This window comes from Microtus oregoni, unplaced genomic scaffold, assembly GCF_018167655.1.
Source record: "Microtus oregoni isolate MIOR12 unplaced genomic scaffold, Mior012 000011F_ref0000422, whole genome shotgun sequence".
NCBI classification, from domain to species: Eukaryota; Metazoa; Chordata; class Mammalia; order Rodentia; family Cricetidae; genus Microtus; species Microtus oregoni.
In genome coordinates, this window is record NW_024543070.1 from 42038912 (window position 1) to 42059907 (window position 20996).

General features: G+C 38.6%; 1 protein-coding gene across 1 annotated transcript in view; it reads right to left on the reverse strand.

Annotated features, from left to right (window-relative positions):
* Positions 1 to 829: 829 nt before the first annotated feature.
* The window catches only part of Mib1 (MIB E3 ubiquitin protein ligase 1), a 114260-nt gene continuing 94093 nt past the window's right edge, over positions 830 to 20996 (reverse strand). Inside the window, exons 19-21 of the mRNA XM_041659691.1 lie at positions 17032 to 17145; positions 9869 to 9969; positions 830 to 6659 (exon numbers count right to left, since the gene is read on the reverse strand). Coding sequence (XP_041515625.1) covers positions 6519 to 6659; positions 9869 to 9969; positions 17032 to 17145 — 356 coding nt within the window. The 3' untranslated portion in view covers positions 830 to 6518. The remainder of the gene's footprint in view (positions 6660 to 9868; positions 9970 to 17031; positions 17146 to 20996) is intronic.

The window sequence follows — 20996 nt, forward strand, 5'->3', positions numbered from 1 at the left end:
GATAAAAATATAAAGTAGATTTTCTAAAATGTCTTTATTCTTAAATCTATAGTTTCAATTTAATAAAAATATTACCATGCGATAGCTACTTATACAGTAATAGAAATAAACACAAAATACAATTAGAGCTTATCTAAAATAAATTCAGTTCTAAAGTTGGAACACGTGTTTTTACCAATTAAACAAAAGATTCTGTTTCTGATGAATTTTTCTTAGACATCTGGGATACATATCTTTTAAACTGGAATCGGAAAACTTCTCAACAATGTCACAAACAATTGCACCTAGCAACTTTAAAAATAACATACCCCGAAACTATTCAATGACTGGTTACTCACAAAACACTGGAAAGGGGAGACACTTCATTGCTGTAAAATACTTACCTTCTAAAAATTAATGTGTATACAAACAGACACACCTGACTTTTGAAGAGGAATGAGCTTTTAAAATATATAGAGAGACAAGCTAAGTCTTCCTGGCTGGTTTTCTTTGATCAAGCCTATTCTATTCAGGCTACTTTCCAAATACATTTAAATCCCGAAGACAGAGGTATTAAAATATTAATGCTTCTTTGATCCTTGAATAGAGGCTCCTGCCATGTGAGCCTCATAATGGGAACCTTTTAGATGTGGGTGCTTACTTCCTATACTGACTTGGAGAGAGACGTCCTTGTTTCTCACAGATATGGTAATTTTCTTTCCAAAACTAGGATTTTCTGATGTACTGAAATTTGCTTTCAAATGCCTTAAAAATAAAAATTCATTTCTATTACTATTAAAAATAGCTTCCAACAAAAGTCAGAGAAAAACATATGACACCACAGGTTTTATTAATGGTAAATGTTTGAGTTTATTTTAAAAAGCTTAGTTACTACTAAGCACTTTTTAAACAAAACTAATAAGCAAGAATAATTTTCCATACAGAAATTTTATCCATAAACAAGATTTAAATTTATTCCAACATTGAAAGCTAAGAAGAATTGAAGAAAATACAAAGCAAAACACTTCTGAGTCAACCTGCTTTCTCCTTTTTGAATATACTGTACTTGGAATGGCAGACATATACTGAAGAAGACAGAAAAACGTGCATTTAGTCTACATATCAGCATTAAGAATGACATGCAATTCATGATTTCCTTTTCACTAATGTTTTTACTTGAACCACTAAACAAAGGGTTTGGCCTGGTCCTGGTTTCCACTTGAGAGGAAGATGATCTGCTTTCCAGACTGACCCTCTTTTTGTACCAGACACCAAGTGTGTTCTTCCCTTTCCCCAACAGTTATTAAGGTGACTTTGCATACTCATAGCAAACACTATTCTTTTTTAACAGTGCCACGGCCTTGAATAATCAGTTTTTAAAAAAACAGAAGCAAAAACCAGGTATCAAGTGCAAATGTAGAACACTTCCCTTGAAGAGTCACGCACACCCAGCACACAAGCAGGGCCACTTGCCGCACACTTGGCCGTATGACAGGAACGTGCATATCGTGTGCGCATGCAGAGCGGCTGTCACGCGTGTTTAGCTCTGTGATTAGGAACATCCACATCATGACCCAGTGCATGCAGAGCGGCTGTCAGGCGTGTTTAGCTCTGTGATTAGGAACATCCACATCATGACCCAATGCATGCAGAGCCGCTGTCAGGCATGTTTAGCTCTGTGATTAGGAACATCCACATCACGACCCAGTGCACTAGAAGTTGCCTACTACAAGGTTTTGAGTGTTGCCAAGTTAGTAATTCTTTCAAGGCACTGAAGAATTATGCAGATGGAGTTTCCAAAATATATTAATAATTGCTTAAACTGTTAAAAAGCCCTGAGTCAGAACTTTCAGTAGCTTCCTGAAACTGTATACTCAAGACAAAATGGCATATTTGCTTATTTCATAAAAAAATTAGAAGACCACTTTGCTTTTGAGGAAAGAAGCCATGTTCAAGAGATAAAAGCCAAAAACTATACAGGTCAATTCAAACCCTCAGCACTATTAGCCTTCTTAGACAATTTGCACACAGCAATTCAGACTTTTTGATTCAGGCACCAAATTAATGCGACAGGTCCCTTTTCCTGTACCTATTGCTTAAGTTCTCAAAAACAGAAAATCTAACTTTAACCTCAGGTTACTTCCATTTTACCCACAAACAAGATGAGATGCCAGGGTTGGGGGGCAATATTCTGATAGAAAAGGAGGTAGAAAATGTCAAAATAGCAACTTAACTTTATTAACTATCCACTCATATTTTTATGCTGTGATTTGACCCCACTACTCGCTACTAAATCAGCCACTGAAGCTCAGTGCAAAGGAGTTCTCCTTCATTGCAGTAAAGCAACATATGCATGAAACAACATTAAACAGCTTCCTCACATTTAATGTTTAAAAACATGCAACCGTAATTATCAATACTGCGATTGTGTGTGTGTTAAAGTCAAAAGGTATTACACGATTATCAAGTAATGTAAGTAAGCATTCCTATGTGACAGTCAAACAAGTTAAATTAGGCGACATTTTGAAAGAAAAATGTATTCTGAAACATTGACAGGTAAGACTCAATGACGAGTGAGACTTAACAAGGCACAAATTACTTATGAAAATCTATTTCCTTCCCAATTAGTACAAAACCAAAGCTAACTTATTTCTCATATTTAAATGTACTTTGCCCCCTCTGACTCACAATGAAGTTATAAACACTTTCAATTAACATACATGTAGAAGTAACAATTATGGAGGGAGAGCCGCCCTTCCCTCAAATGTCAGAAACCTGGTATCTACCTAAGTTTAGATCTTGCAAACACACGTGAACGCTAGCTCTCTCTGTTCTCAGAACCCACTGCACAAAGGAAAGGGAGAAGGGAGTAGAAGGTGGGTGTGGCATTCCAGCTGTGCAGGATCAAGTTCCACATCTGTTTCCCAACTGAGTGAGCGGAAGTGACACCCTGAACTGCACATTTAGAAGCAGGCAGGATAACAAACCTATGATATGTGGTTCTTACTGCAATTTAAAAAAATTCCAAAACATGTGTCATGTGAGTCTGTTTTTATAAAAATTACTATAAACATTCCAGACACTTTAAAAGGATGTTTTTAGACATTAAAAAAGTAAGCTGTATTAAAATCTGTAATTTACAAAACAACTGTCAAGACGCATGAAATCTGACCTAATAGATGCCTTTTATGTTTTAGTTAAACACGCCCTCTCCACCACGGCTGCAGTAAGTCGCACAGGATACTCCTTTTCTTTGGGGTTACTGAATGTTTCCTATTTGCAGTACGGCACCAGCTTTGCTCCAGCCAGCTCTGTCCTATTCACAAGTTTAACTATGCCTAGTTCAAAAGTGTCCAGAATTCAAAATAAACAAAGAACATCCACCAGGCAACGTATGACTAGCCAAGATGTTCCCATGTTTAAAAATGACCCAGCAAGGTTTGAGTTTTGAATTAGACAAATCTTAAGCAGCATGCATTTCAGCATTCTAAAATAAAATGCTATTGCAGACTAAAATCAGCAAAAATATAAATTTATGAAGTTATTTCCAGTTAATTTTATGTTTCAGTAGACTTCCGCTTAATTTGCCATTATTAAATTACAAATACCTTAAGCATAATTCAGGCAACTAAACACTTGCCTAGTTTAATACTCTTATACTAATATAAAACTATCTCTCTTGAAAACCTTGCTCCCAATAAAATTATGTATGTATACAGCACAGATAAGATGTTAAACTATGTGAACAAGTGCAACTGTGCTAGCACCATCTGGAAAGCTGTATGTATTCAGAGTGAAGAAGTCAGAGCTGAAGAAAGGAGAAAATGTGGTGGGGCGAGAGGTATAGAAAAGGATTCCCAATACTGCTTCCCTTGAAACACCAGCAGGAACACTAATGGTGCCTCAGGACCCTGGTTTTGTCCACAAATGACACAAACAACTGCAGTGTGAACTCTAAGTGTGCTAAGACACTGACCTTTTATTTTTCCTATCAAGGCCCTAAAGACCAATGCTTTAAAAAAAAAAAAATGAATGCATGTCATTGTAAAAGGGAAGTCAGAGTTGCTCTGAGGCACAGGGAGAGAGGGCTGAGTAACAAGGAGAAGAGATACCAAATGGGCCAAGAACTACAAAGAGACTAAGTAAGAGGTAGCAGTTTCAGAGAATGAGGAGGAAAGTCACTGGCATGATTTAGTCCTTGTTCTTGCAAATCCAAACAAATTTACAATAATCTTAGGTGCCTGAAGACATGAATAGAAGAACATCTTCTATTCGTAAAATAAACAGCCAAGTGACAAAGAGAAATCCAAAGGTCCCAACACTAGAGACTTTATGGCTTCTCTCATAGAAGTTAGTGTGTTGTGCTCTACCATGGAGACGACAGCTAGGAGCTAGCAGGAAGGCCTACCCCCTACAAACACAGGCTTTAGCACTGCAGCTCAAGGGACAGAAGAAAAAGACTTAAATGAGATGCAGCTGTGGCCCTAGGTCCTTGGACAGGCAGGCTGTGTGCAGCAGCCACCCTTCATTATCTAATGGGCAGCCCAGGGCAAGGAAGGAAAGATCCTCACTTCTGCTATTTCCAAGTCTGCATGAAGACAATCTGTCTCTGTATGTAAACACTGTATCATCAGATGTATCTTTTTTTTTAACTTCAAATTATACTTAGAAAATGACCTCACTGGTTCCCAACTATGTAGCTAAATAGAGTCACAACAAGACATTCCTAATTTGAAACTAACAAAGTGTACTGTCCAAAATGATTAACAGTTGTTGGGCATGGTGAGGTCCCCATCCTATAATCCCACAATTGGAAGGCAGAGGCAGGAAGATCATGAGATTGAGGCCAGCCTGAGCTATACAGTAAGTTCCAGGCCAACTTGGAATACATAGTGAGAAACTATCTCAAAAACAAAAGAGAAAAACATAGCAGTTCCTCAGCTAAACACAGATATGGGACTGTTGAGTCTGCAACACAGCCAGGACACCATAAGGCCTGGCAAAGGCAGTGGCAGGTAAACCACCAGCAACAAAGTGCAACCAGGCTGGACACTCTGCTTGCCCACATTTAGTTGCTAAAGCAGAAAAACAGAAATAAGCTAGCCAGATTCAATGTAGGAAAAATCTATCCCCAAAGAACACTAAAAGAATATATATTTATACACAGTCTATAGTAGACACTACTGTAAACAGTTGGTATTTTTTTTATAATCTAGCAGTAAGGAATCTTGAAACATATATTTAAGCTAGATACAAAAATTACCTATTAAAGGGGATAAAATGCTTAATCCCCCCACCAAATCTACATGTAATCACATGCTTTTCCATAAATGCCCCTGCACCCTTTTCTAAGCATCTGATATTAAGCTATTTATTGTATCTTAGTTATTGTTGTCAGTTTAAAGAATATTCATCTACAGGTATAAAGAAAAATTGTTCTTTATAGCAAAAATTACTATCTGAGAGAGTAGAAGTAAGGCTTTTGATGACGATAGAATCCATAACTCTGTCAGAGTAACAGGCACAGAAGAAAAGATTGCTGTCTCTAACAATTCACCAGCCTGCTGAGCAGATCTCAGAGGCACAAATAGGACGGTGTGTGTGCCTTGATTAGATCAAGCCCAGGTCAGTTGTCAGGGAAAATGAAAATTACTTTTTTCATAGGCTTTTTTTCTGCAAATGGCTGGTCCAAACAATGACAAGCTAATACAAGGAGTGCAGTGGTCACGGTCAGGCAGGATGTGTGCTTGCATCGTTCTGTACAAGCCTTCACTTCTTGCTAGAATGTTGTTTTTCCTTTTCATGTATACTGCTAATTTTGAAACTGGTCATTTATTTAATCTAGTAAATTTTCCTTTTTTATTCTGTAAAATAAGGTAGTCATCATTCTCTTAGCACATACTTCCAGTTACTTACTTCTAAAGCTATCATCTGGGTAATTTCTAATTATTTTGAAATCCTTCAGTACTGCCTCAGCCACGCGGCATCTCTGCTATACTTTTATCATTTAACACGTATGACATAGTTTTACTTGCCCACTCACCTTACATAGGACTTTTGGAATAGCTGTGTCATTTCACCATGTGAAATCATGACAAACAAAATCCTGAAGGAATATTGAAACCTTCTCTCTTTTAAGGTGTAATATATGTATAAATTTAAAAAGAAATTTTATTGTTCTTCACAATAAAAACAAATGTGAAAGGAGGTCCTTCAAGGATTTTCCCTTTGAAGCCAAAAATAAAATTTTTATGAATTACCATGTATTTGATGTTCCAAATTTAAGAGGAAAACACAGATAGACAGACAGACAGACAGACACACACACACACACACACACACACACACACACAAAAATCAGCAATTTCAAACACTGTATGTTTTCGTTGTGATGGTGGTACATATACAGTCTAATTACATTCTAATACAAAATCATGAAATTTCAAATTAGCCCATTATATTAAACTTCCCATTAGCTTTAGAACCTACTAAGATCTCATGATCACATACTTCAACTAACAACACACTGTGTCTCTTAGTCAATACAAAAGAATCCTCCGTTCAATTGCCTTGCGACAAATTGGGCATTCGCTCATTCGGTCTCCACAGAGCTGGCATGTTCCGTGGCCACAGAGGAAAATCATGTTCTTCAGACGATCCAAACACACAGGGCACATTGTCTGAAATGAAATGAGACAATGGGTAAACACGGGCCATTTTCTATCTTAAGTGCAATATGACACCTCTTTTATATCATTCATTTTCTCTTCTGGTTTTAGTCAAATATAGAGTAAGTGTGTAAGTGTGTGTGTGTGTGTGTGTGTGTGTGTGTGTGTGTGTGTGTGTGAGGGGGGGGGAAACATATGCATGTTTGAGGGGGATTTGAGACTAGGTCTTGGTTGGTGAACTCACTATGTAGGCCATGCTGGTTTCAAACTCATAAGAGACCTACCTGCCTCTGCCTCCCAAATACTAGAATTAAAAGTGTACACCACCACGCCAAACTCAAAAATAGTTTATTTAAAAATCAGATGTTAAAAAATAGTTATTATAGCCAGGCAGTTTGATATAGGTGCCTATAATACCAGTACTAGGGAGGCAGAGGCAGGAGGATCTCTGTGAATTTTAGGCCAATCTGGTCAACAAAGTGAGTTCCAGGACAGGCTCAAAAGCTATAGAGAAACCCTGTCTCAAAACAAACAAAAAGTTATTTTAATGTCATCCATACAAAATAGATACTAGCTATTCTTCCAAAACTATAAAGGTAGTATATAAAACAAATAGTACAGGCTAGGAATGGCTGGATTACTAAATGAGGCTTCCAGTCTATGAGAATGTAGCTTTGATGATACTACAGACCACTAGGGGTAAAAAGTGCTGTAAATTGCTAAACATAATCCTTTCCAAACAAACTGCTACAATCATCTATCTTGCAGTTTCAAAAAAGCAAAATGGGGGGGGGGGATCACATCTTTGGATTTTTAGAAAGTAAGCCCACCCATTTAGTGGCATTAAAATAGCTTCATTCCATTCCATTTTCAAGAACTGAGTGTACCACAGATACTTGCAAGACCCACGCTCATTGCTGTACTATTCACAACAAATGAAACCAGCCTAGATGTACATCAACAGGTAGAAAACATAGTACATATACAAAATGGAATTCAGTCATAAAGAAGAATGAAATCATGATGTTGGTAGAAAAATGGAAGGAGCTGGAAATCATGTTACATGAAATAAGTCAGCCTCAGAAGCCAAATATCACCATATTTCTCATATGCAGAATCTAGATTTAAATTTCTACAAATGCATATGTATATCCATATTTATTGGAAGCAGAAAGAAATATGAGAGGGGAATGATATATATGAAGGCAGAAGCAGGGGGTAAGAGTGCAATGAACAAAGGAACACGAAAGCTTAGCCTAATGGGGAGTGGTGGTGGGGATACCCAACAAAAGGAAGGTTGACTAGTGAGGCTGTGTGTGACAGCTAAGAACAAAGAACAACATGTATTTATATAAATGTCATAATGAAACCCATTACTCTGTATGCTAACTAATTAAAGACAAACAAGGGCCAAGTAGCTGGTTCAACAAGTAAGGAAGGCACTTGCCAGGTAAGTGAGGACCAGAGTTCAGATCCCCAGAACCCATGTCAAATCCAGGTAAGGACATGGGCTCACATGTAATCCCAGCATACAGGAGGAGGAGTCAGGGACTCCTTGGAGCACGCTGGCTAGCCACCCTGACCAAACCAGTGAGGTAGGTCCACATTCAGGAAAGCACCTGCCTCAACATGGAAGGCAGAGATATCAGGGAAAACATTTGTCAACCTGGGTCCTCCATATAAATGTATATATACATGCTCATGAACTTGAACACATATGTGTACCCACATACATACAAACATGGACAGACATTATACAAACAAACATATGTAAAAGGAAGGGGGAAAAAGACAAATGAGAGGAAAAAAACCTTTAAATTCTTATTTATCTTTACTTAGTCACTATATAACAATTATAAAAACAGCTCAATGAAAAGGCTTTTCTCTCTTCAGACATGTACACAAAGGCCTAGTAAATACACGCATTCCGTTTTAAACTAGTTATCATGTGATGATGGGCCACCCTCTATTGCAGTGATTCTCAACCTGTGGTTGCAACACCTTTGGGGGTGGAACAACCTTTTCACAGGGGTTACACATTAGTTATCCTGCATAACGGATATTTACATTACAATTCATAACAGTAGTAAAATTATAGTCATGAATTGGCAATGAAGTAATTTTAATGGTTGGGGGGTCACCATCACATAAGAAACTGTAATAAAAGGGTTGTAGCATTAGGAAGGTTGAGAATCACTACTCTATTGATTAAATCTGGTAAATTCAGAAAGTAAACTTGCTATTAAAGACTGCTATTGGCTGGCAATAGGGGTGTGATTGCCAACCTCAGACCGCACTCCTGCTGTTCAAGTCTTTGAAGCAATTAAATCCCTGTGTCAAAGCAAAGGATATGATTTACTATTCTTTCTGCTGTGTTATCTGTGCAACAAGGTTTCTCTGGTTTTCAACTCGACCTCCTGAGTTTAAGTGTTAGGAGTGTACTACTACACCTGGCTCAAGACTTGCGATGTCACCTAGTATACACCTGCTCTTATCTTCTTGCTTTGATAAATATCAAGGATATAAAAGAGTACTTCGTTGATATTGTATAAAATGGAGATAACAATGTAACAATACCCAGTTTGATGTATGAAATGCTACTCTTCACTTCTCAAGTCCCTTTTATCCCTCTCCCCTCTATCCAACTCTCAATGATGAACACCAATCTGAATTTTGCACTTATTTTTCCCTTGTTTTTCGACATAAACACATACATATACACATTTTAATTTTCTACTGAAATAAACATATGGAAATGTATACAAGCCACAGAAATTCACAACTTGTAACCCTGCAAGACTCCAGAAACTTCTCCTTTTCTTCTTCCCAGCAGAGAAAAACCACACTACCCAGGTTTTAACACTTTGATTTCCACCAGATCTGCTAGGTTCATTAGACGACCGTGCTCTCCTCTATGGGGTTAGGAGCATCTCTGCCCAGCAGCAGCACAGGAGTCTGCTGGTGCACTGCCTTCTACATGACACAAGACAATCTCTCCACACTCCTCAAACTAGTTCATTATGGTTTTCAGGCTTTTCCCAGCATGTTTATTGGCACCTGTGTGTGTTTCCTGTTCTGGAAAATGTCTGACTAAACCTCATTGTTTTGTGACATCGACCTGCTATCACAAACCATGACTATTACAGAAAAGGCCAGTCACCTAGTAGACATGTGTTAAGTGGCATAGTAAGAAGCACTGGGTGGCAGGACGCAATCATTACCTGCTCCTTGATGTCCTGCAGCTGCTGCTGCAGCTTCTGTACATCTGCATTGACATTGGTGTTGTCTTTGTCCTTCTGCAGCACTGGAATAGTCCCACTTGCTAGAATTTAAGAAACACCTTCTTAGTTATTACTGTTTGACATAATGACATATTTCTATAATTTTAGTTACTAAAAAAAAAAAACTAAATTGGGCAGTGACGTTTTTATTAATCCCAGAACTTGGGAGGCAGAGGCAGGTAGATCTCTGAGTACAAGGATAGCCTGGTCTACAGAGTGAGTTTCAGGGCTACACAGAGAAACCCTATCTTGAAAACCAAAATAAAACAAAATAAAAACAAACAAACAAACAAACACACACACACACACACACACACACACAAACCCCCTCCAAAAAAAAAAAAACCCAACAGAACAAAACCCTTCAAACCCATGGAGCTAAAGACAGCTGGTGGTAGAATGCTTGCACACCATGTGCAAGGCCCTGAGTTCTGTAAATTCTATAACAGAAGGGGTGGAGGGAGCTAACATTACATATGGAGAGACAAAGACACAGTAGTGAAATTCAGATAACACTCATTTATAATCATAAGAGGAAATAGGCTTGGGTGGGTGTGGTAGTGTGAATGTAACTGGCCCTCATAATCTCATAGGGAGTGGCACTATTAGGACATGTGGCTTTTTTGGAGGAAATGGGTCACTGTGAGGGCAGGCTTTTGAGGTTTCCTATGCTCAAGCTACTGCCCAGTGTCTTGGTTAACTTCCTGTTGCCTTCTGATCAAGAATGTAACCAGCATCATGTGTACCTGAATGCTGCCATAACCCACCTAAACCTCTGAAATGTAAGCAAGCTTCCACAGTGAAATGTTTGCCTTTATACGAGTTGCCATGGTCATGGCGTCTCCTCACAGCAATAGAAATCCTAGCAGAAATAGAGGCTAGAGAGAGTACTCAGTGGCCAAGATATCACAATGACATTGCGGAGAACTACAGTTTAGTTCTCAGCACCCATATCAGATGACTCACAACCACCTGCAAATCCAACTCCAAGGAAATCAATGCCTTGGGCCTTTGTGCTTGGGTACCTGCACACACACATACTTATACATGATATGGGAGTCCCCTCTGTATACTGTGATTACCATTAATGAATAAAGAAACTGTTTTGGACCTATAGCAGGACAGAACTTAGCTAGGCAAGGAAAACTAAGCTGAATGCTGGGGAAAAAGGAAGGCGGAGTCAGAGGGCCACCATGGAGCCGCCAGAGTCAGACATGCTGAAACTTTGCCAGTAAGCCACTGCCATGTGGCAATACACAGATTAATAGAAATGGGTTAAATTAAGATGTAAGAGTTAGCCAGTAAGAAGCTAGAGCTAAGAGACCAAGCAGTGTTTTAATCAATACAATTTCTGTGTAATTATTTCGGGTCTAAGATAACTGGGCGTCCAGGGCCAAACAAGAGGCCTCCTTACTACAAACTGGCATGTCAACATTCTGGACTAAATCCATGTAAAACCTGAGAGGGCTTGGAAAGGAAATCTAGACACAAAAAATACAAAGCTTAGCCACATTTTTTTTCAGCTGGCAGCTTGCCACAGCTCCTTTAAGAGAGGTCTTACTGATTCAGTGGTAGCAGCCAAGCGGTATAAAAACACCACTGTGAGCTGAGCTGCTAGCACAAACTCTGACTCTTTTGCAAAACCGAAGATTTGGATGGGGTTTGTGAGCAGTGTGCTGTGGGCTGCTTGGTGGAACTTGGACTGGCTATGTGCCTAGAAATGGGGTTGTGGGCATGAATCTCAGAGGCAGCAAACAGCTTCACCATGCTGGACTGTGTAAAGCAAGAAGGAAGTACCATATCATAGAAAGGGCACAACTTAAGTTTTAAACTGGAAAGACAATACTGTATATACCATAGTAATGATGCAGCTTAAGTTTTAAGAAGCGCTTAGCATTTTAACAAGTGCTCCTGAACAGAAAGGAGTTGCAATATGCAGGTATGCAATAAAGGCAAATCCAGATGAGTCAAGAGTGTTGGATAAATGTACATAGGCTTGTGAGAGAGAAGAAAAAGAATACAGAGAGTTATAAAAAAAAGTAAATGGTTTTTAAAAAAATAAAACAAAGTCTTTAAAAAGTAGTCATAGATTAAAAGAAATAAAGAAAACAAACCACGTAAATATGGAAAATTCACAGACAGTCTGGATTATGTACATTATTATTATATTATTATATGATTTCTTTGAATTTTTTGACTGTGAATGAGCTAAGTACAGAGAGACATTTCATTGTATGGACTGCTAAGCTAAACCAGCATTTTTTCTGCCTGGACAGTCACCCAAAGTTCTTCTTTACCATTGGGGCATCCATCTTCAATCCACAGGCCCATAGTTTCCAGCAGACTTTTCCACAAAGCAGGAAATTTCAAAGACAGTTCCACCTATACTGGCAGTTTGTCTATCACATTTTTCTGTGTCCTGCAGAATGTTTAGCAGACTCTTTCAGGAAGCAGGATCCCTGAAGACTGTCTCAGCTTTAGGCAAATTTAGCAGTCATTTCTCTGTGGGTCCTGCATGTCCAGTTACGCAGTCCAGGCAAGAGCAGTTTCTTGCCCAAATGACTAGCAAACTCCATAAGGAGCCTCTTCAGTGCCCAGCATGTATATTATAAAGATATCTTAACTTTAGAATTTAGTTCTAAGAATAGGTTGCTTTGGAAAAGAGGTTCTTTTTTGTTTGTTTGTTTCCACAGAGGATGAGAACCTGTGGATTCATTCCAGGCTAATATGGTTTGATAGACCACAACCCCCTGAAAGGTTGCCATGAATATCCCCCAAAATTACTTCGCTCAACTGCTGACAGATGAGCCTAGCACACAAGATAAATCATGAAAGATCCGATTAACAGAACCCCCAATCAGCAGAAATAAGTATGGAGAAATCTATGCCCATATTCCCAAATATTGTCTATAAATGTTTGTTTACATTTAAAGGGGGATGTGGTATATATATATAATTTGCATTGGTATGGATCTTGGTTTATTGATACAATTTCAGGTCAATTTTGTTACACGTATATATTTCTGCTCTTGATTAAGGTATTGTAACTGTACAGTTCATTTAAAATATAATGTATAATTAAGAAATATAGATTAATAATCATCAAGCTTCTAGTCATGTTAGTTAATTTTCTAGTTGGACAGATATGTATTTCATTTGGATAGGTATTCTTCAAATCTTTCAGAGACCTTCAGAATATGGCATTTCCATGTTTAAGAACTTAAGACTTTTCATGACACATCTGCTCTTGGTAACTCCATTCTACTTCAAGAGAAAGATGGGCACTGAAGAGGCTCCTTATGGAGTTTGCTAGTCATTTGGGCAAGAAACTGCTCTTGCCTGGACTGCGTAACTGGACATGCAGGACCCACAGAGAAATGACTGCTAAATTTGCCTAAAGCTGAGACAGTCTTCAGGGATCCTGCTTCCTGAAAGAGTCTGCTAAACATTCTGCAGGACACAGAAAAATGTGATAGACAAACTGCCAGTATAGGTGGAACTGTCTTTGAAATTTCCTGCTTTGTGGAAAAGTCTGCTGGAAACTATGGGCCTGTGGATTGAAGATGGATGCCCCAATGGTAAAGAAGAACTTTGGGTGACTGTCCAGGCAGAAAAAATGTCTCTGTCAATTCTAGAGTTTTAGAAGTTGCTTACAATGTACTTCCTGTTTACTTAGGTAATATCATATCCTTCTGGAGTCTTTGATGGAGTTGAAGAATTTATACTTATAGTTATCCCTACTTATGATAAATGATAAAGTAGATATAAATATTGTAGCTATAATTCTTATTTGATACCTGTTTTGTTATATGTAATTTTACTATGTTAAAGTTAAAACCTTCATTTTTATTTAAACAGAAAAGGCGTGGTGATATGGGAGTCCCCTCTGTATACTGTGATTATCATTAATGAATAAAGAAACTGTTTTGGACCTACAGCAGGGCAGAACTTAGCTAGGCAAAGAAAACTAAGCTGAATGCTGGCAAAAAGGAAGGCAGAGTCAGAGGGCCTCCATGGAGCCGCCAGAGTCAGATATGCTGAAACTTTGCCAGTAAGCCACTGCCACGTGGCAATACACAGATTAATAGAAATGGGTTAAATTAAGATGTAAGCGTTAGCCAATAAGAAGCTAGGGCTAATAATACAGTTTCTGTGTGATTATTTCAGGTCTAAGCTAGCTGGGCATCCAGGAACCAAACAAGCAGCCCCCTTACTACATATACATAATTAAAAAAAAAAAGAAATAGAGAAAGTCTGAGATAGTAGCACATGATTGCTACTGCAACGTTGAGGAGATTCAAGGCAGGAACACTGCCATCATGTCAGTCTGGACTACATAGCAAGACCTGGTCCAAAAAGAAAAAGAAAAAAATAGGCAAGGTAGGGAGAAAGAGGTTTGCAGTGACAAGAATTTCTGCATTTTAATTCCCCTGGCAAACATGCACACTCCTTTTCTCTGCTCACGGGCCACTGGAACCATAGCAAAGTAGCTACTACGGAAGTATTAACTAATCTCTTAGATGATTTAAAAAAAAAAAAAGGATCTACTTTTCTTCCTTTTGCTCTTTTTTCTAGACAGGGCTCACTAGACAGGTTGCTCAAACTAGCCTTGAACTCACTATATAGGCAAAGCTGGTCATGAGCTCCTAATCCTCCCACCTCTACCTCCCAAGTATTTAGATAACAGGCAGCATCCACCATGCTGGATAATGATGATATTGATGACAATGATGATGAAAATGACAATGATTATTTGAATAAGGTCTTACTATGTAGTTCTGGCCTGGCCTGGAATTCACAATATAGAGTATACAGGCTTCAAATTCGGAGATCTGCCTGCCTCTGACTCCCAGGTGCCAGGATTAAAAACACGTGTCACAGCAGATGCAGAGACCTACAGCCAAATATTAGGAGGAGAAGCTCAGGGGACTCCACCAAAGAGGTGAAGGAAGAACTGTAGGATCCAGACAACAGAGGACACCAAAAGAACATGACTCACAGAATCAATGAAGCAGGGCTCAAAGGCTGAAGCAAGAATCACGGGGCCTGAATGGGTCTGAACTAGGTCCTTAGCATACATGGTATGAATGCTTAGCTTGATTTTTGTTGAACTAACAGTGGGAGTGGGGATGATGTGAATCTTTTGCCTGCTCTTGGGACCCTTTTCCTCCTGCTGGGTTATCTTGTCCAGCCTTGATATGAGGGTGTGTGCCTAGTCTTGCTGTAACTTGCTATGCCCATGCTCAGTTGTTATCCCAGGGAGAGCTGTTCTTTTCTGAAGGGAAACAGAAGAGATCTGGGAGAGAAGGGGAGGGGATTTGGAGGAGTGGAAGGAGGAAAAACTGCAGTTGAAATGCAATGTATGAGTGACTAAAATAAAAATAAACAAATAATTTTAAAAAGCATGTGCCACCACACACCCAGCTTAATTTTTGTTTATTTGTTTGTTTATTTTGAAGCACTCTTACTCTGCTGCTCAGGCTGGTCTCAAATTCATGTTAATCCGCAGGTACTTGAAGAATGGAATTACAGGCATGATCCACCCAAGTCTGACCAACCCTCCTTTCTTTATACCAAGATTCTATTGTTAACAATAAAATTCAGAAGGCTGTGATAAAAGGTCTTTGATTTTACATGCCCTTCTCTGTACATTCTTGGCCTTTTATTTCAGGTACTACTTATACCTGGGAATTTTATTCTCTATTTGTGAAAAAGGTAAGAGCTTTGGTCAGAGGTGTGTGCAGCAATGTTCATGTTCATCTGTTTACAAAACATGTTTACAAACCAAGAATCAAAGAAACCATTATCCATCACCTTTACATAAACTGCAAGGACTGTGAGTGAATCAGGTCCGCATAGGAGCCTATGTTTGAATGCTTGGTCATCAGGGAGTGGCACTACTTGAGAGGGATTAGGAGGTGTGGCCTTGTTGGAGAAAGTGTGTCACTGTGGGGGTGGACTCTGAGGTTTCAAAAACCCAAGCCAATCCCAATCTCTCTCTCTCTCTCTCTCTCTTCCTGCTGCCTGTGAATCTGGATATAGAATTCTGAATCACTTCTCCATTATCATGTATGCCTGCATGCCACCATGCTCCCCACCATGACGATAATAAACTGTTCTCTCAAACTGTAAGTCAACCCCAATTAAATGCTTTCCTTTTAAGAGTTATAATGGTTGTGGGTGTGGTGGCACATGTCTTTAATCCCGGCATTTGGGAGACAGAGGAAGGAGGATTTGTGTGAGTTTGAGGCCAGCCTGGTCTACAGAATGAGTTCCAGGACAGCCAGATCTACAAAGAAAAATCCTATCGTGAGAAAAAAAAAAGTTGTTGTGGTCATGGTGTCCCTTCATAGCAAAAGAACACTGACCTAAAGAAAAAATAAATAAATAAAACTTTAAACAGTTGTATTATGAAGCATTTGGAATAAAGTCCAGCAGGTGAGTGCCTGCTAAACATGAGCAATGACTTGAATTTATCAGCACCATGATATAAAAGGGATAAATGGAAAGTTACCTTTCACCTTTCTACTTACTATTCCATACAATACATCCCACTTAATTGATCCTGTAAGCCTGCTATGTATAGGAACCAAATGAATACATTTGTAAACTGAAAAGAAAAAATAACTTGGAATTTGGTGCCCCAATTGGTAGAGTATATGCTTAATTAAGCTGACTCCAAAAATGGGCACACAAACACGGCCACTATATTTCAGCTTTAAAACAGAAAGCAAGTATTCTTTAAGAACATAAATGTTCTTCATATTACAAAGCCTCCAAAGTTTGGTGTTGGGCTGCCCTATAAGCGTAGCAACTTGAGTATGAGCCCTAGCACCCATGGAAAGGTTAAAGGAGAGAACCAACTCCATATAATTATCCTCTGATTTCCGCACGCATATGAAGGCTTTCATGTTCCCACATGCACACACACCTTTTGAAAGTCTATATAAGCATACCACAAACTAAATAAAATGTAATTTTACATTCTTATAACAAACAAAAGCATCAAAAAGCTATACTTGCTCCTCTGTCAATCCAGCTCTTGTTTAACAGAGCAGTAACACAGTATAATTCTGTGTAAAGATGGAAGAGAAGACACTCACAGACATCATCAGAGGGGTCCTCCGAACTCTTCCCACCACAGCACATGATGAAAGGCACCCTTCGTTCAACCACTGCCCGGCACTGCACACATTTTTTCATCAGGTTGGCACAGTCTGAAATGAGTAACACATATGCTTCTTTAGCTATAACAGAAATAACACTGCCTTTTTCTGCTAATTTCTCTGTGAACCATATACTAAAGCAAATACTAAAGCAGTTATCTAAAATTCTAACTATAACAAGTTATAAACAAAAATCCTACCTCACTGTCATGTTATTAACCTAACCTGAAAAATGTTTGCTGGAAAAAAGAACCTATTATAAAAACATTTTGTAATATAACCAAATAGTGATTTTTTTTTTAAATAAATTTTTTTGTTTTGTTTTGTTGTTGTTTTTTTCAAGACAGAGTTTCTCTGTAGCTTTGGGGCTTGTCCTGGAACTAGTTCTTGTAGAGCAGGTTGGCTTCGAAATCACAGAGTGCTGGGATTAAAGGTGTGAGCCAGCATCACCCGGCAATATTTCTAAATCTTAAGGTTTAGCCAGGAATGGTGGTATACAACTATAATCCTATTTCAAAAATCCAAAACAAAACCAATAAACAAACAAAAAATATCTTAAGATTTAGAAAATGGAGAGAAATACATTCAGTTAAAATTAGAACAATGACTGCCGTATCCAGGCTGTAAATATCTGAAGGGAGACAGTTATGGTGAACACTGTCTGCACACACCGTAAACACTGCACTCAGTCCCCTAAGGAGGGCTTTGCTATTTTTCCATTGGACTGAGATTCTGGGTCCTTGATATGGTAGTTCTAGGACAGCCAGAGCTGCTACACAGAGAAATCCTGTCTCAAAAACTAAAAATAAAATAAAAGATAAAAAGACTCTGCAAGTGAAAAAGAAAGAAGGATAAAAAGAAAGAAAGAGCTAGGGAGAGGGAGAGAGAGAAGAAACCCTCTAGGCACAATGATAAACTAAACTTTATCAAAACATGCAACCATGGGCATGGACAGTCTGGGGTACATCCTCCTAATGGAAGCACACTGGGTATGGAATCATTATCAAGCCTGATAACAAGGCTTGAACATAAATGGTCTCACTCTTGATAATGCAACATGCAGTAGGCAGGGACTAATAAATCTAGTTTGGGATTTGTCTTCAGTATGAGACAGACTTTTTTTTTTAAAGGATTAATGTATCAAATACTAATCAAATAATTTATCACAATTACACAAACTTTCTGTAACTGTTTAGTAATATTTTTGTACAAAAATATCATCAGCCTCTTCAAAAAGGATATAAACCTTCCTTTGGCTGGTCAAAGTACTTTATACTCCTCAAGAGTTCTCCTTGGCATCCTGAGGTGTGGGCACTGCACTAATACTCTAGCACATACTCTTTAGGAAAGGGCTGTTCACCTCAGCCACATCCTCTTCAGGAGGTGGCTACGCACATGGTTAGAAGCTGGGCAGTGTGGTGCTCATACTCAGTTCCTGTACTTGGGAGGCAAAAGCAGGAGAACCAAAAGCTCAAGGTTAGCCTGGGCTACAAGTAATAACTGTCTCTAAACAAGATACTGTCTCCAAAACTAAGTTTAGGGCCAGGGATGTGACTGAGGCAGAGAGCTTGCTAAAGAGCCAAGAGGCCATATGTCTGATCCCTAGAATCATAAAAAACAAACAAACAAAAAAACATAGTAAACTCATATAAACTATGATTGTGCTGAAAGTTAAGTATTGGTGTATTTAAGAAGAGATTAAAATGTCTAGTACAGAGTTAAAAGTTCAATAAAAACTAGTACATTATAAAGCAAAAATGTTAATGTTTTTGGAAATACTTGGGGGAAAATAAAATATAAAGGCTCAAAAAACTGTGTAATCAATGCTAGTGGCTATAATTATCAGCCAAGGCTTACACAGTCAGTAATCTGGACTACAGTAGGTTAAGATCAACAAATCAATGCCCCCAAAGTCTGTTCTTTTAAATGAGCTTTTGATTTGTTTTTGTTGGTTTTTTGACACAGGGTTTCTCTATGTAGACAGAACTGGCTGTCCTGGAACTCACTCTGTAGACCAGATTGGTCTCCAACTTAAGAGACCTGCCTGTCCCTGCCTCCCAAATGCTCGAATTAAAGGTGTGCACCACCACTGCCCAGCTTTTAAATGAGCTTTTATTGGATCATAGTTCAGTGGTTGTTTCTGGACTATGATAACAGCATTGGACAGCTGGAAAATGAGGGGTTACTACAAAAGCCATGTGGTCTATAAAGCCAAAAACAAAAAAAGTTTGTCAACCTCTGGTCTACAAAAGTCTACTTAAGACCGAGAGACTGTCTTTCTGTGTTCTTCTGACAGGTGACGATAGCCGTTACAACAGGCCTTGGTAAATAGAAACATTTATTTGAGGTAGACTGCTAATTGAACAAACCCATGACCCTTTATTTAGTTGTCTAGTTGCCTATCAGAATGAAACAAAAATTAAAACAAAAACACCAGTATTCAAGGGTCCTATAAGATGGCAAAGGGATAACGTTACCTGTAGGTCAAGCTTGACCATCTGAGTTTGAGCTCCAAAGCCCACAGGGTGAAAGGAGAGAACTGCCTCTCTCAAGAGTCCTCTGACTTCCACACATGCACCATGTTGGACACACACACACACACATGCATACACACACAACTTACAGACATATACACAAATAAATAAATATAAAATGTAATTTAACCCAACATTTAAAAAAGGGAAGCACAGGGAATGGCACTAAGTTTAGGAGGTGTGACTTTGTTGGAGTAGGTGTGGACTTGTTAGAGGAAGTGTGTCACTGTGAAAGTGGGCTTTGTAGTCTCATACATGCTCAAGCCATGTCCATGTCCCAGTCTACTTCCTGTTGCCTGCTGATCGAGATGTAGGGCTCTCAGCTCCAGGACCATGTCTGCATGCATGCTACCATGTCCCACTATGATGATAATGGACTGAACTTCTGAAACTGTAAGCCACCCCATTAAATGTTTTCCCTTATAAAAGCTGTGGTAACAGTGTCTTTTCACAACAATAAAAATCCTAAGATAGGCATCTAAACCAATGAGATTACCATATAATCTGCATGATATTCTAGTCAGCAAAATAAAATCAAGTATTTGTTAACTAACCTACTTTATAATATACAGTAGTATTTAAACAAGGTGTTAAACTTGAGATCTTTCACTAATAAGTAAATAGACCCCCCCATAAAAAAAAAGCAAAGGAAAGAGAATTTCAAATCCTGTAACATTCAAGAAGAATATAAAAAGCCAAGGCCTTCAAAACAATGGGCCAAAGAGACTTAAAAGCAGTGTTTCTCAACCTGTGGGTCAAGACTCCTTTGGGGCCCAAATAACCATTTCACAGTGGTTGCATATCAAATACTTATATTGCAACTAGTAACAGTAGAAAAATTACAGTTATAAGTAACAATGAAATAATTTAGTGGTTGGAGTCACCACAACATAAGGAACTGTGTTAAAGGGTCTCAGCATAAGGTTGAGAACAACTGCTCTAAAGCATTAGACAAGCTTCAAAGATGTCTGTCCAAAGAACAGACGTCTTAAACTTCTTCTGACATAACAGTTCACAGAACAAAATTATAGCCCCCAACAACAGAAGCTGTAAGAGCCTGAGGAGTCCAGCAGGCACACAGGATAGGTAATGTTAAGATGAAGACAAACGAAGATGTGCCAAAGTTATATGCAAAAAATTGATGGACTAGATGTTCTAGGAGTTTTATAAATAGGTTTCCGCTGTGTGTGAAAGAGAGATCCTTTTGTGGTAATATAACTGAAATTAAAAAAAAATTCAGCCTGATAGAACACAGTTTTCAGTATTCAAATTACTCAGTATACTCTATTACTCTAAAGTATAGACCAAAATGGTACTAAATCCTTGTCCAGATTTTCTATAGGGGGTTATCCAATAAATAAACAAGCA